Consider the following 16,810-nt stretch of genomic DNA (forward strand, 5'->3'; position numbering starts at 1 on the left):
CGTGATCGAATACGAAGCGCGCACGATGGCACGAGAGGCGCGGCTTCTTCCGCCTCGCGCGATTCGCAACCGTCCGTTCCTGCCTCCTTCCATTTAACTGTGGATCCATTCCTGCCTCACCCCTGCAAATCTCTGTGCGCCTTGCAGGTTGGAAGAAAAAGACAAGAGATACGAAGTGGTCTCGTTTCATCTCGTGCGCTAGAAATGCTGAGATGATGCCCAGTTTTTTTAAGAAAGTTTCTCGTGGAATTATGGTGGTTTGAGCTCACATCAGCCGCCCCTGTTGGAGGAAATCTAACGTCCGAACCATATATTACGAAGTGGATGGATTAGGTGTGCCATGTTTAGTTTTTCAGATAATGATGCGATGATTAGCTAGCAGAATTCCAGCAACTAAACATCGTACTACGTAGAAATTAGTAATTGGCATACGCGCGCATTTGTCTCATTGTGGAGGAGTGAGTGCTTGAAGAATCTCACCTGCTGGCCGTATTTGGTACGAAGCCGCTAAGCCATCGAAATAAATCAGTGGAAAACGAAAAACTCATTGCTAGTCATCCAAGAAGATGGATCAACCAACTATGCTTAAACGTGCAGACGATTGTTGGAAAGATTCTTCACCCCCACTTACTAGTGTTCTGTTTTGTCCGATCCTGTGTATAGAATAAATGCCAACTATTCTTACTCGTAGCTAAAAAACAGAGTACAGTGGTTCAATGTGAAGAACCGTTCCTGGAGTATATCCCATTTCGTTTTCTCACCGCACCAAAAACCAAGCAAAGATTTAGGCATGTATTGCTTGCCATCGCACGATACCTGATAGTTGATCAATGGATTCACTGTTATCTAACCATCATGAATAAGACCTAAGCAGCGACTTGATGTACGAGTAGTTATCGGAGTTCCTCTCGCTGGCATTGAAAGAAATTGAGACAGGACGCTGGCAGAGAGCGATTGGATCACTGAAACCTTTTTGGATCAGCTGAATTTCAATTTGCAAGAGATAGTAACATCGATACATTAACAAGTTGCTCCATAATTCTTAAGAGGTTATACCACTTGAAACATAACATATCTTATGTTTCCATATTTAGGATAAATGCCATGTAAGACACATGCATGGCTTTCGATCACCTGGTGAGTTGCTTGTGATATTAATAAGTCCTAAAAGAGACAACTTCCATTCTCAACTCGCAAGTAATCTACATTACCATGTTACTTGGAGGTGATCTATAATATTAATAGGGTAGAATGGTTGGATATATATTAGAGCACTGAGTCTACCTGTATATAAATTTATAATTGCTTCCAAATGACTTATAATCTTGCCCACAGTTATTATGTAAGAAATTCAGCTACTCTCTCCGTCCCAAAATATAACAACTTCTAGCATTAAAAATTTATCCCAAAATGTAACAGCTTATCCACCAATATTCTCTTCACAACCAATCACAATCCTTCACCATTCAATTTCTTCACTTACCTCCACGTCTCAACCAATCACAATATTCTCCTATTTTATTATATCTACTTTCTTAATAGCTATATCAAATTATAAAACTTCTAATATTCTGGGACGGAGGCAGTAGCAAATTCGGTAAAGTCATCATAGTTCACAAATATTATAAAGATTATGAGCATTTTCAAAACTCGCCTATAGCTCTGTACTGTTCTATTATATTATTGCATATAAGGTGAAAAGTTCACAAATTTTTCAACACTCGCCTATAGCTCTTAGACTGTCATATTGAACGGGATAGCAAACTTTGGACCAACTCACTTTGCATTTGCCTCCATGCATCTCCTCATTGCCAACCCATAGGAAGCGCACCTCTTGTTGCCTTGTCAATATCTTGAATGGATTGTTTTGGCGGCTTCAACACTGTGAGGACGTATGTTGGGATGGCACTTAGGACTGAGTTCACCATAATCTAGCGTCCCCCTGCATATAAGAACGATGGATTCCATCTCAAGAGACAACCCTTAATCTTGTGTTGGACAAGCTGCAGATGTATACTTTGTGCAAATGGCCAAGGGTGAGCCGTAGTCCAACAAGTTGGTGGGAAGGTAGCCCTCACCATAGAGGAGTTGCACAAAACGTCATCGAGATCAATTTCCTGACATCGTATGGGTGCCAACAGGCCCTTTCCGAGATTGACATGCAACTCTGTTGCCTCGCGGAAGTCCCTAAGAATGCCAATAAGATTTTCATAGCTCCACTTCATTCCTTGCTGGAGTGAGGAAAACAGCCGCATCACCCACATATAAGATTTTCGGATTTAAATGCCAAAGTTGTAGTATAGTACTAATATAATTATATTTATAGGTAGATAAAAAAATATCGGTATTAAAAACAAAGAAAACGACTAAAAGTAAATTTACAGGAGACATGGATCCACACTTTGAGAGAGTGGGAAGGGGCAAATAAGCATTTACCATTTTTCGATGTGGCGTTAAATAATTTGTCACTTATATGTTTATGATTTGTAGGTTTATGTGGTAAAATATTACATCTAAAAGTGACAAATAATTAAATATCTCTGTCGATGAATGGAGTAACCACTTCAGGTTCAGTAGTTCAGTGCCGGGACTGGTTGATCGCCACCTGCTCTTCACTTCAGCAGCAGCTGAAAGTTGTTGGCACACCACATTACCCGTCGCCGGCTCGCCGCTAACGTGCCGACCCTATTCACTCTAGAACCCCAAAAGGCAGACGGCTCAACGAGAGCGCGGGCGCAAGTGGGGCTGAAAGGGGGGTGTACGCGAACGCCCTCCCTTCTTTCTGCAGACGCCCCCAACATTCGGGGCACATGCATGAACAACACTCTGATTAGGATGGCTCAACAAATGCCACGCACTTCATCATAGAGAAAAGAAGCCACGCCCTCCCCACCTCGTTTTCCTCATTTTTATGGCGTGCAGGAACTCTCGCGATCCGAGTTTTTAAAGTGGCCGAGGCATCGGGCGCAGCCGGGGTCCCCACTAGGCCACTCGAGCAGCGGCACGAAGATGACCGCTTCGTCCACTTCAGGTAGCCCACCTGGATGCAGACCCTTCCTGTTGCATCCTGGAGATAGATTGGAATAGAGAAGTCTAGAGAATAAAACTAGAGATTAGTAGTAGATGTTTTGATGACATGTACCTGAGCAAACGAGGTGGTACTCTGGATCTTCAGCTAACTGAACATCTGTTTGCAGATCCAGAAGAAGATGATACTACTAGTAGCATTTTATTCATCCCAGAATCTGAAACCTGAGCATCAGAGTATCTGAGTATGCGTCTTTCAGGGTCACAGAATCGAACCTCGTGCAGTGCAATACCACCCGGAGAACAAATTTCATTCTGGCACCAGTTGCAATTTGTAAACAGGATGTTTGATTAGAACAACAAAGTCTCAACCTTTGGTTGCCCTTAACACAACGAAGGCTGATTTTAAGACAGCTTACAACAGGAGGTTAGTCGTAGTCACTGAAGCCGGCAGTAGTAGCAAAATTTCGTGGTTGCGATGCTCCCTATAAGTCTGGTGCCATCACAACCACGTTTAGCCGGCTTCTTTGCCCTCTTTTCTACCCTGCTGTCAAACTAATGCTATGCACGAAGAATTAGCTACAGTGCACGTGTACTATATACACCTCCTCCTAAGCGACTCTGTACGTACTACACTGTGTTTCTGGGAATGGGCAGAAGATTGGGTCGGCATATCACCTGGGTTTGTTCAAATCAGGAAGCATAATTGGTCAACCATTCGAGACTCTGCATAAAAGGATTACTGCACGTTATATGCCATGGCACGCTAAAGATCCGGGTAATAGTCAAATTGCTGCAAACTGTGTACAACACTTTTCACCAGAATCATAATTTGAGGAGAAAACAAACCATTAGGCATTCAGGCAGATCATCATTCTTCGTTCTCATGTGAGTCTGCATTTATGTGAAGAGCAAGTGGTTAGACATTTGTATTCTTTGCAAGGATCAGTATGTTGTGAATTGGAATAAGCATGTGAAGACCTAGGTGATTCATGGCATTTGTCATCTGGCTACGAGATAAAATGAAAGCAGCAACATACAAAACTGAGCAAAAGTTCAGAATCTTTTTCCTTAAGGAAGTTCTGAACGAATAGCAGACTGCAGATATAAGAGAAATAGCATAGCCAGTGATGGAAGATTAAAGTATTTACCTCCATAACCAAATGGCATGATGACTCATTGTTTGTGGCAAGGCAAGCAAGGGCTACCACTGCGGCTGCCACAGTGGAGGGCCAGAAGGAGAGATGTTTGTGGTCCAGAAGTGAGAGCAAGGCCAAGTACTTCGCCAGGTCCTCGACTCTGTCATCTGCATTCGCAGCCTTCAGATAGAACCTGCAAAGTTGAACCAAACAATTGTAAGTTTCTTATTCATTCTGTCCAGCTGACACAGAAAATGAAGCAAACACACAGGCATAGTACCAGAGGAAATGATGGGTTGTTGTGACAAAGCACTGGAAGTCAAGGACCTCCTGAACCAGCCACTCCATGGCGACGACCTCACTTCGGCTGTAAGTATTGATCCCTACTTTGAAAGCTTTTTGAAGGATGCTGAAAGAGATCGTATTATTAGGTTCCTGTAGAGTGTTCTAAAGAAAAGGTCTATATTGCACATTGCCCTTGACAGAAACTAGGCGCTTGAAACAAATGCGCATCCAGAGGCAAACTCATAAGTTCAAAAGTGATACTTCGTGCAAAGTAGACAGGCAAAGAAGAATAGTTCCTGGGTTCACTTCACATGCTTCTGTGCAGTAATAAGTGGCACATAAAACATTCATTTACTAGCAAGTTCTCAGGGATACAAATAAGGTCTACTTTCAAAAATGTTGAAGATTCATATGAGTTTAGTCTTTAAAACTTAAGGGAAAACACAGAGAATATCTCGCCCACCAGAGCGCTGATGTAATAGCTTTATTGTAACATCAAAAACAGAGAAATAAAACTATATCAAGGAGATCTATGCAAGTGATAATTTCTCAAAATCGCATCTCTCCCAATAATTGATAGCTTAGTTCTTTTTTTCTTAAAAAACAATAGCTCAAGGATGCCAACTGGCGCGGTAAATTATTTTGAGAGATGCTTGATCATAGTCAACACAATCAAGAAACTTCTGGTGTGTTTGGTTCTCAGCCAATCAAAACCATACCAATATTTTGGTCTGCCTAAAATTTTGTTAGCTTTCTTTTTGTCACCAAATTTTGGCAACACCAATATTTTTCCTTGGTAGCAAACTAAATACTAAACTAATCAATCTTGCCAAAAAGTTTGTCAACAAACCAAACAAGTCCTTTGCCAAGATTTTGGAGTGGCTAAATCTTGCCATTGCCAAAAAATTGGTATGGCCCACAATGGCTTAGAACCAAACAAGCCCTTCATTTCTAAAATACCCATCGTGTGAAACCTTTTTGTAGAACAATGGTCCAATGGTCTGAGTTCTCACATGCAGTGCTCAGTATTGAAAGTGATAAATAGCTACTAGATGAGATATGAGTTACCATCGGATGTTCCTGTTGTTATTAAGTTATTTATAGAACATAATTAAACTCATAAACTCATGCTAATGTCTGTTAGAATTAAGTTCAACTTTCAGAAAAATCAAACTATCAAAGAATACTAAGGAATTTGCAGCATTGCAATTGAGCACTATCCCATTTAATAATACATGCTATATTCAAATGAGACGAACTATTTAGGTGAGTACCAGACAAGCAGACACCAACAACTTGCAGAAGTATTCATACTGAAACTGGTCATTTAAGGGAGCCATTACCAATTATAGGGTTGATTCTCTTCAATGCGGGTTGCCAAGGTGGTGCAGGCGATTCCCAGCAACTGCAGGTTCCTAGAGCCCTTTACATATCCACGTGTCAAGAAGCGGTCCATCAGCCCTATCCCCATGAACACGGTCTCTGGCTGCAGCTTCATCGCTTGTGAATGCTAGCGATGCATAGAGAACAAGTCATTCTTTGCAAGTTATGTATGAACTCTATGTAAGAACAAACATATTCTCCACAAATGACAGTACATTATTTTCAGAAAAATCAAATTACAAGTATAAATGATCATATCACTTAAGTACTTATCGCTGAGTTGCCCAAAAAAACTTCAAACAAAAAACACACAGCGATTTCATTTTCAAAGGCTACCTGAAGTTTCAATGCAAATATAAACTGATGGAACTAGAGTTAGAAAAGATTAAATTCAGATGATGGTGGATACACAAAAAAAGGGAATACACTGGCAATATGTTTTTCTAACACTTATTGCATATATAGGTTTAGAAGTAAAAAGTGATGCAGACATTTCTGGAGGCCATATGCCAATGCCCAATGCCATGGGATTTCAGATGGCAAATGACTACAGAGCAACTTTCAGGTGCGAAAATAAACACCTAGAAAAATCCTATGTATCTCTTTTCTTTTCATACAAGCATGCCATTACATCCAAAAAAAATATGCAAGCATGCCAAAATAAGCACCTAGAAAATCTTTATCACTGCTCTATAGAACTTGAATGCGATGACATAAAAGTTAATGACTAGAGTTACATTGAAATCACTAGGATTACCACCACACTGCTGGCAGACTAACACGGGGAATGCTGCAAAATGTACAGGCAGCTAACTGTGTGATAAACGAATCAGCAAATGCAATGCGTATATTGGTATCAGATAGCTTCCCCTACACAAAATATGCAAGATCACAACCGGATCTGCTACCTCAGCACTCCCACCCAGCACAGCATTTACACTGCAGAGTAGCATGTTAGTGCAAAATGCAAGCAACTACTGTTCTTGCAGAACACATCAGTCAGACAGATAAGCTGATAGAATCTAGATCAGTACAGCACTCCGAAAGTATACATGTGCATTATCAGCACAATACCCGTGCAACAAACATCTGCAGCTACCACACAACAAATTGCGCTCGAGCTAGATGAATTATTGGACCAAGGCAAAGTCATGGTCGCAGCATACGTGTACAATGCAGAGCATACTGACCTCCATGATCCAGTTCACCATGACAACGCGCTGCTCCACGACGGCGCGGCCGTAGCTGCCGAGCATGGAGGAGTACACCTCAATGTAGTCGCGGGCTACCACCCCTCGCCGCTCGCGCCGCCGGAACCGCTCGTAGCTCACCTCATTGTCCAAGTCCTCAAATCTCTTCCCCTGATACAATAATTCCCATCTGATTACATCAAATGTCGCACTGATTCGGGAGAGAGCAGCCAAACTCCAACAAATTTGAGAGAAGCTGTGTGGAACCTGCTTACCTCTCCCGCTTGTAGAGCGACATCCGTGGCGGTGGGCGTTTTGGGATGCGTGAAGGGGACGAACTGCTCCGCCAAGGCGAGGAACAGGGAGAAGGTGGGGGAGGGCACGGCGTTGTCGTCGTCGGACGACGAGGACGACTCATGAAGGGGGCTAAACGAGCAATCGGTGCAGATGCAGGGACCACTGCGCACCTCCTCCTCCTCCTCCTCCTCCTCGGTCTCCGACAGCGTGAGGTCCTCGCGGGCTGAGGAGTAGGCGGTCGTCTCGGCGTCGTTGGCGAGCTGCTCGGGGCAGGCGAGGTAGGACTCGAGGACGGAGGCGAGGCACGACGACTCGGAGACCTCGACCTCGGCGGCGCGCGGCCTCGCGCCACCGATGATCTCGGAGCACTCGGAGGCGGCGGGCTGCTCCTCGTCCACATCCTGGTACCGAGGCCGCTTCTCCGGGCGCTGAGCTGCGGCGAGGGAGGTGGGGCAGGTGGTGGAGGTGGCGGAGATGACCTCGCTGTGGAAGCAGGAGGAGGCCGAGGTGGACGACTCCGCGGGTCGCTTGGCTGCCGCCGCCGCCGCCGCCGCGATCTGATCAGGGAGCAGAGGAGGAGCCGCCGCCGCCGCGCCTCGCCGCCGGCGGAAGGGATGGGAGCGCGGCCTCGTCGGCACCGATGCAAGCATGGTAGGAGGCATTGGCGTGCGGCGCTGTGTGCTTTGTGTGTGAATTGTGAATTTGTGATGCTACGGGCCTACGGCTATGTTCGTTTGGCTTGCTAGTTATATAGCCGTGACTTGAGGCGTGGAGAGGAAGGGGGAGAGGAGTGTTCAGCAACCTTCGGCTGTTCGCCGCATCGCCTGATCGGTGAAGTGTTTTTTGAACTTCCAAAAATCCTCAAGCCACGACTGTGCTGCGACGATGCACATGCGCCGCTCGCGCTCCATTGGATGGCCTGTGTACTCCAGTCCGTGTAGATTCGCCGGCGTATCCCTGTGGGTCCCAGATGCATCTGGTGCACGAGCGATCCGCCGGAATAACGGCCTTGCCTCCCGTGTCCCAGCCTCCCAGGCAAATCGAGGCGTTTGCTTCCAGTGGGGAATGTCGGGCTGGGGCCAGCGCATATGCGGGATTGGCGGACGGCGGCCAGGTTGTCAAAATGCTATCCTGACCCTGATTAATTCCTTACCCGAACAATCTCGATCGAACGATCCGGTTAACCCAGTTGGGATCGGGGAAGAATTACCCAATCCCAACCAGGTTGTCTCCAATTGGGTCACTGCATACTCGGATCACTACGTTTTTAAGGAAGTACAGTTGAAGCTCGATTGTTTGAATCTGCTGGTATTCCGGTGGTATTTCAAGTTACACATAGCTCCTTTGATTTGTAGGAAAAATGAAGGAATTTTGGAGGATTTCAATCCTATGAAAAAAAAATCCTATGAAGGCATTTGAAACAAAGGATTGAATCTTATCCAATCCTTTAAAATTCCTATGGAATGGATAATCCTATGCACATTTTGGAGGAAAGTTAGCAATAGGTCTATCCTCTTGGAACATTTCCTCTGAGTCTATCTCTCTCATCTGATTCCTGTGTTTTTCCTGTGATCCAATCAAATGGCCATTCCTGTGTTTTGCAATCCTCTATTTTACAATTGTATTCCTGTCAGAATCCTGTGTTTTTCCTATTCCTCTGTTTTTTCATTCCTACGATTCAAAGGGCCCTTGAAACGGCTTGGATAAGGTTTGGAGCAAATAGCTCGGTAAAGAGGAAATGAAAGAAAAGGAAAGTGTATGCATGTAGATGGGACCCTGATGGACTGATTGATAGTCTGATACACACTTCTGAAGACCGTCATTTGCCGCAGACTTCAGAAACGTCTCCTCTGAATCTGAATTCTGAACAGAGTACCGAAAACCTTGGTTCCCTTGTGCATCACCCTGGGGAAACACAAGAGTTCCCGTAAAACAACATTCACTACTAAAGTCAGTGAACTAAAACACTTGCATCAAAGGATGCAAGTTGGAACATTCTAGCTGTAAATCGGTAACCTGATCTTGATTAGAGTTGGCCGCTATACAACGGAGGTCGAAGAACTACTACAAGTTACAGTGTCAGCATATGTGTTCTTTAAAAATGTAAAACATTTGATTGATCACCACTTAAACAAACATATCTGTTTGGGAGCATACTAATGAGGAACCTGAGAATTCCATCGCAATCATAGTTCACATGTCCTGAAGCATCCCTTGGACTGGAGGATCTGAACAGAGTTCAGAAAAACTACAGGAAATGGGCAAGTAAATGAAGTAACTCATCCACATTTTGCTCACACAAATCACTCTGTGCTGCACCCTATCCCCACCAATCTATTTCAGCGTAACAAACCCTCAAAGCCTTTTCTTGCTGTAATCATGCAGCACGGAAGCATTTTTCTTGATTTGAAATCAACCAAGCATGATACTTGTAGGAGGGTTCGGATCACACATTGGTTAATGTGACAGCACTTCAGAGCACCTCCTCAGTTCTGATATTTTTGGTGCTAGCTCCTCATCACCATATTGCTTTAGCAAATCCATCAAACGATCAGCACAAGAAGCCTCTATGAGAATCCCCCTCTCAGCAACCTTCTTAGCCAACGCCAAGGCCTCACCAACATGCCCTTCCACACACAGCCTAAGCAACAAACCATTGTAGACATCAGTGTCACAGAGCACCCCGTTCTCTTCCATGACTCCTATCCAGTAGCAAGCATCCAATAGCCTATTCCTATTGCAAAGCTCTCTGACCATAACACTGGCCGCAAGAGGGCTCAGCCGCACCCCTTTCTTCATCATCCTCTGCACAAGCCCTTCAGCTTCACCATCCATCCCAACCCTCCACAGGCAAATAAGCAGCACATTGTAGCATTGGTCGCTCGACACACTCCCATCGCTGACCACACGCTCCACTACAGCATAAGCGTCTGCGACCATCTCCTCTGAACAGAATCCGCCGACGAGCGTTCGCACGAACACCCGGTTGGGCATCACCCCTCTTCCTGTCATCCTATCCAGCAAGCTCAGCGCCTCCCCCATCCTCTTTTTCCCACACAGGCATTTCACCAAACACGTATACGACACCACGTTGGGCACGCACCCTGCACCCAAGCTCCAACCCTCCATCTCTTCCACCAGCCTCAGCGCTGCATCCACATCCCCGAAACTGCACATCCCGTCGAGCAACGCGGTGTACACGGCCACATTGGTCACGCACCCAAACTCCGGCATTTTCTCGATCAGCTGGCGGGCACCGACGAAGTCCCCCGCGGTTGCCAGCTTATGCACCGAGGTCACAACCAGTGGGACGCTCGGCGAGACACCGCACGCCGACATGATACCGAGAACGGCACAGACATCGCCGGGAGAGCCGGCCGAGCGGAGGGCGGAGCGGAAGCAAGCAGCATCGGGGGCGAGGCCGAAGGAGCGCATGTGCCGCAGGAGAGCGAGGGAGGCGGGGAATAGTCCAGCGTGTGCGGAGATGCCCAGGAGGAGGGCGTAGTGCCTGAGCGGGAGAGGTTGCGGCGACGAGGAGAGGAGGAGGGGCACGGCGGACGGGAGATCGGGGAGCGAGGCGGCGAGCGAGGAGAGGGCGTACGAGGACGGGAGCGGCGAGGAGGGGGGAAGGCGCCACAGGAGGAACCGGAGGGAGAGGAGTGGGGAGGGGAGGAGCGGGAGGAGGGAGGGGAGCTTGCCGAGGGGGAAGGAGTCGGATGGGGACGGGAAGGCACTGGAGAGTGCGCGCGGGAGCGACGTGGAGGATGCTGGCGGCGAGCGGAGGACCGAGAGGAGGGCGGCGAGGTCGCCGTCCCGGCAGGTGGAGAGGCGGCGGGTGAGGGGCGCCAGGCGCGGCCGCCGCTGAGGCATCCCGTGCCGGTTTGGGGTGGGGGATCGCGCTCCTCTGCGGAAAGGCAAAGGCACACGGTCACGGACGACGGGACTAGTCGACGAGGTGGATGGGTGAATCCAGTACTCCAGGGAGAATTTACTTTCGAGTTGTTTTTTTGAAACTCAAAATTGATTCACCTTTCTTAAAAGTTAAAATCAATTTCAGAAATGAACTGATAAGGCTGGGAAGAATTTGAGCGAGATCAAAGGCGGACAATAGTTGAAATAAAAAAAACAAGAAAGCTTCAGAACACAATATTCATTGGAATTTTGGAACAAGAAACTCACCCATAAATATTGTGTTTTCTATTGGTTTACTTTTGTGTCGGTATAATTCGTAGGAACAATGGTTTAAGTTTTTAAACTGATTTTTTTTTACAGTTTAGTTTATAAGTCGGTGGTTTTTTATGCCTCAAGTTTAATGGTGGGTCCTATTAAAAGTCTCTTCTTATTCATAGCTCCACAATTTTTCTTTTCCGCGAACGCCTAGCTCCACAATTTTCATGGTTCATGTATTAATTCTCTTTATTTAAGCCACTCTTTGCATGCATAATGTCACTTCTCTGTTAGTAGAAAAGGAGAACGAACATGAGTGAACCAGTTTTTGATAATCTTTGATCATTTCATGGGAAGTGAAAAAACTACATTTCTATTGTAAAGCCACCATATTGCAAGGCTAATTCGCAAACATTTGCATGGCTAACTCACGTGAGCACCCACGCTTTAATATTTCTACAACCATATATTTCCTTTTTTTTAAAGTCTATACACCGAGAATTTATATATAAAAATAAGTATGTTCTATTCGGAATCGAACATTTATACACCGAAAAATTATATGTCCGATTCCGATTCGGAATCAAAGTTTCTTATATACCGTATGCTGGAGAGATTCTCGGTTGGTGTGTCCATTGTTCCAGTGAAAAAAATGGAAACGTGAATATATATATCGCGATGCTCTCAAAAATGCATATGAAATGGTTTTCCTTTTTAGAATGGGTATGAAACGGCATCTTTAGAACGTGTATGCATTTACCCCTTGACATATAGTTGGATAGATTTAATGCGAACGTTAAAACTCTGTGGGATCCAGTTGTCATACAGAGGGCAAATGTAGAGTGAAAAATGTCCGCTGTTTAGTTTAACGTGTTGCGTTTCTTTCCTTCTACAGCCAAGTGCCACCTTTGCCTCTAGCTTCATAAAAACCCAGTCCTCTTTGGCACAGTACTATTTGCTCATGTTCGTGAAAATCATTGAGCTCTGCAAGGTGCAAGCTTTCTGCTCTCAGCCATCATGTTTCCCTTTGGCTCCAAACCCATCCCGTCAAGCAACAAGGTAAGGAAAGAGCTAGGATACGATAAATTCAATGGAGTACCTCCATTTCTTTTTGTTTGACGTTGGTTAGTTCTTTGACTAATCAAGGCTGTAAAAAAAATAGAGGGATCATATGCTATTTTGTTTCATAGCACCTTTCTTCAAAAAAGATTTCGTAGTATATTTGAAAACATAATTTCTTCGTTTTTGCATATATCAATCTTTTGGGATTCTTGTAATGTTGTAAAGCCTGGTTTTGAAGACCATGAACTCAACTATAGTGTTTTCAGTCGTTTTTTTTAATTTTTGTAGAAACGGTATGCTTAATTTCTAATATATGAACATGTTGTTTGAATGATTGGAGATTATGTTCAATCCGTTTGGATTGGCACGAGAATTACAGATCTCTGGATATCCAAGAAAATTGGATCTACTGTCTTTTTATTTAGTCAAGCCCTGAATGGATGGCAAATAAATTATAAAGGGGTAATGGAGGGCAAAAGCCAGCTGTTCACAGGAAACCAAAACCGTTTGAATTTTTGGCAGTTCTCAAACCTTGTCTGTCATATATTTCTTCTTTTAGTTCCACATATATATCTTAGGTTTAATGATAATAGCAATAACAAGATGAAATTGCTTGCGAAGTTAAGAAAAAATAACACTTGTTTGTGTACTTGCCGGTCGATCTGAGTGTCTTATGTAATTTTTCAGTTTTCTTTGTGGGGGTATGGCTTGCCTATTTTCCTGTCAATGTTTAACTTTTAAAACTATCCTTCCAATCTTAATGAATTTTGGTTAGTCTAATCCTTTGGCTGATCCGGCCAAAATAAAAAGTATAGCCTAAGCTCAATTGCCTATTTATTTTGGTGCCAAGGACCCCATCATTTCGCTTATTGACGGAATAAGCGAGAAATGACATATTTGTAAACAGAAAATAATTTATAAATAAAACTTTTATGTATGTGTTCTTAGTGATCTAAAAGCAAATACTGAAAAATAAACTACGATGATAAAACCCCAAAATTAACTTAAAATTTTAGGTTGAAAATTCAATTTTTTACCTATAAGCATAAGCATAAGCCAAAAGATATTTTTTATGAAATCAAACTATCTGGCACTGGCATACCTGTCAGTGTTTCATGTCGAGAAAATAAAAATGACAACATAGTTGCAGCAGAGTTCATGATCCTATTATTTGACACTCTATATTCTACTTAGTGTTAACAAACTATTTGCCGTTATCTTCCCCAAAGGGGGGAAAAATCCAATCTATCCAAATACAAACTGACTAATCAATCAGCCCATCAGTTTGTGGTGCAGCTTAAGGGTAAGGAGACCAGGGCGGAGCCGGAGGTTTCCAGCGTCAGCAAGGCCTCGGGGGGCAGCAGCGAGCACATCAACAAGCTGCCACCGCCGGTGCCGGTGCAGGAGGAGGAGGAGGCGCCGGAATGGCTGGACGTGCTGCTGCGGACGAAATTCTGGGGGCAGTGCAAGCAGCACTGGGACGCGAGCCGCGCGGAGGTTTGCATCTTCTGCCTCCGCTGCCGCCAGGTGCTCTGCCCGCGCTGCAGCCATGACGAGCCCGGCCACCGGCTGCTCAAGGTCCGCCGCTACATGTACCGCTCCGTCGTTCTCGCCAGGGACTTGCAGGGCCTCAACGTTGACGTGTCCAGGGTACAGGTAAGTAATTAAGCGCGTGTTGGCCGTGTTTTCTTCCTGTCTAGTCTTCATCAAGCCAAACTCCATTTTAAAACATGTAACATTGAAAGTACTCCTAAACATCTTATATTTAAAAGGAAAAAAAAAGTACAAATTACCCCACAAACCCGAAATCCATATATTTTTCACTCTCAACTTTCGTTACCATATGACCCCCCAGCAGCTTTGCAAAGCGGTTTTGGTCTACGTGGCAGTCCAATCAGCAAATTTTTTATTAAAAAACGATGGGGCCCACCTGTCAGATCTTTCCAGTCTATCTCTTTCCCTCTCACACACCTCTCTCTCTCAAATGTCGGCGGCTGCGACTTAAGCACTGACGGCAGCGGACGACCCCTCCGTCGCCTCGACGAGCTGCGTGGCGGTGGCTGCAGGCGCTTCCTCCGCCGTCCGAGCTCCGCCCGCCGCCATCCTCGGCTCGCTCCGCCGCCCCCTCCTCCTGCCGCCCCGAGCTCCGTCGCCCTTTCCTCCCGCCACCCCTTCGGCCCCGAGCTTCGCCCGCCATCATCCCGAGTGCCCCCTTCGCCACTCCTCCTCACGCCGCCATCCCGAGCTCCGCCCGCCGCCGTCCCCTTTTCCGCCCACTCCACCCGTCGTCGTTCCGACCTCTTCCCATCGCCGTCCCAAGCTTCGTGGCCCCTTCGTCGCCCCGAGCTCCGCCTGCCGTCCTCGAGGTGAGGGAGGGAGAAGAGAGTGGATTTTGGAGAGAGATAGAGAGGTAAGGGAAAAAGAGAGGGTGGGAGACTGACAGGAGGGGCCCGCTAATTTTTAAAAAAATGAATTCATGTCTGGACTTTCACGTAGACCAAAACCGTTTGCAAAGCTGCTCGGGGGTTTTTTCATCCGGTATTGATAGTTGAGGGTTAGTTGAGGGTGAAAAACATCCTTGTTTCGTGTTTAGGGGGTAATTCATACTCACCCAATATTTTAGGGGGTAATTTGTACTTTTTCATATTTAAAACGACGTGACTAAACAACGTATAGTCGCTGTATTGTCTAAACGCAGCCCACTTTTTTTCCTAAATCCGTACATATACGGATGTGCGTCTCTTTCCGAAAACGGCACTCTGCTCCTTTTTATGCTGGGCTATCTCACAACTCAAACGACAGATAGTCATTACCATGTCTCCAACAATTAATGCTTAAATATACGGCTAATTCTTTTAGTGGTAGATGATATACCGTCGACAGCGAAACGTCTATGTTACTTGATAAATCTTAAGATATATTAGCCTGATCTTTGAAGGTATTCATAGGGGATGGCATGTATGTATTCATGGGGATAAATATGCATCAAGTTTTGAAAAAAAAAAAAAAGCTCCCGTGATTGTTGAAAGCCTGAAGTACTGAAACTCAATATGCTCACAAATTTTACTCGTGATTGCAGACATACATTGTCAATGGCCAAAAGGGCGTGCACCTGAGGCCCATGAGGAGGTCCCCGCAATTCAAGCCTCACGTAGAGACACCTCGCTGCTTATCTTGCTTCTGCTGGCTCCGCAGTGCTCCCAACATATTTTGTTCTCTCAGCTGCAAGGTTACATTCTCTTAACTATTGTTCTCAATTACCCCCCTTTCTAATTGTTTGCAAATTAAAAGCATCGAAATTAAAAGGGTTTAAAATCTGATTTTTTTTTCTCTTTCTTAATTACCAGGTTGGTGTAGATATATCTCAGGATGATTTCTCAGGACCTGAAGCTGAGCGTAGGCATAAGCAGACTCTGGGAATTGTGGTGGAGTCATCTCCTCAACAGAGCATCCCACAACCATTTGATGCCTCACCTGTGAGAAATGAAGATGCCACCATGGTTGAAGCTGAGTGTGGTCAAGTTCAGACGAATGCGACGGAGTCGGAGTCGTCAGCGGTAGGAGATGCAGATGAGGTTATACCTAAAGTTACTAAGTTCAATGTTGATATCCACTCTTTGAGGAGGCGAGTTCGCAAGCAGGCGGCACCACAGAGGGCCCCCTTCTTCTGAATTTTTGATATCTCGAGGAAGGTTGTGCCATGGTTAAGTTCGAAAGTAGTAATAAAATCTACTAGCTATGACAGCTAGGTGAGACATTTCTGCTGCGACATGTTTTTTTCAGGGTGAACCTGCTTTGCTGCACGCTGTGATTTTTTTTTCATTAGCTACTGGTTTGAATGATGTTTTTGTAGTACCCATTTGGAGGTGCTAAGCTCTGTAATAATACTGTAGGATCGAATCACAAGAACTAAGCCAACCAGAGAAGGGTGAATGGTTGGTATACCCAAAAACCAAAAACTTTTAGCGGAAATAAAAGTTACCCTCGAAATCGACGGAGATTGGTCTGACCGAAGTTGCCTTGCCGGTCTGACCGCTCAGATGCCGTCGGTCTGACCGGTATAGATTAACCGGTCTGACCGCCGAAGCTGCTCGCCGCGCCTGTTGCCGCCACCGGTCTGACCACCGTGCTCCCGCCGGTCTGACTGCCGTAGTGCCGCCGGTCTGACCGCCGGTGAGTTGCCGGTTAGACCGCCAAAACCCGGTGAAACACAAATCGAAGAACTCTTAAAGTAGATGACGTCTTTATTACTTCTCTCTG

The 16,810-nt window shown here is 45.4% G+C and overlaps 3 protein-coding genes across 5 annotated transcripts; 1 reads left to right on the forward strand and 2 right to left on the reverse strand.

Annotated features, from left to right (window-relative positions):
* Positions 1–2,406: 2,406 nt before the first annotated feature.
* Positions 2,407–8,043, reverse strand: LOC4332116 (cyclin-SDS-like). 3 transcript variants are annotated; one of them, NR_184446.1, is made up of 9 exons: positions 7,300–8,043; positions 7,025–7,195; positions 5,795–5,961; positions 4,447–4,575; positions 4,179–4,359; positions 3,877–3,921; positions 3,143–3,753; positions 2,894–3,067; positions 2,407–2,782 (listed from the first exon to the last, which is right to left on the reverse strand). NR_184446.1 is itself a non-coding variant. In NM_001417420.1 (7 exons), the coding sequence occupies exons 1-7, from the start codon at positions 7,981–7,983 to the stop codon at positions 3,721–3,723; spliced, it is 1,410 nt and encodes a 469-aa protein (NP_001404349.1). In that variant the 5' UTR covers positions 7,984–8,043; the 3' UTR covers positions 2,424–3,720. The 3 variants fall into 3 exon arrangements, 1 of the variants encoding a protein (NP_001404349.1); XR_001544214.3 differs by having other exon boundaries at positions 2,426–3,067; positions 3,143–3,342; positions 3,447–3,753; NM_001417420.1 differs by having other exon boundaries at positions 2,424–3,753.
* A 1,366-nt stretch (positions 8,044–9,409) lies between these two features.
* Positions 9,410–11,237, reverse strand: LOC4332117 (pentatricopeptide repeat-containing protein At5g47360). Its single transcript, NM_001417419.1, has one exon. The coding sequence runs from the start codon at positions 11,189–11,191 to the stop codon at positions 9,779–9,781; it is 1,413 nt and encodes a 470-aa protein (NP_001404348.1). The 5' UTR covers positions 11,192–11,237; the 3' UTR covers positions 9,410–9,778.
* A 1,268-nt stretch (positions 11,238–12,505) lies between these two features.
* Positions 12,506–16,496, forward strand: LOC107277077 (protein RGF1 INDUCIBLE TRANSCRIPTION FACTOR 1). Its single transcript, XM_026024495.2, has 4 exons — positions 12,506–12,547; positions 13,847–14,206; positions 15,630–15,779; positions 15,898–16,496. Exons 1-4 carry the CDS (start codon positions 12,506–12,508, stop codon positions 16,219–16,221), a joined length of 876 nt encoding a protein of 291 aa, XP_025880280.2. The 3' UTR covers positions 16,222–16,496.
* The last annotated feature ends 314 nt before the right edge of the window (positions 16,497–16,810 follow it).

This window comes from Oryza sativa, chromosome 3 (genome assembly GCF_034140825.1).
Source record: "Oryza sativa Japonica Group chromosome 3, ASM3414082v1".
NCBI lineage: Eukaryota > Viridiplantae > Streptophyta > Magnoliopsida > Poales > Poaceae > Oryza > Oryza sativa.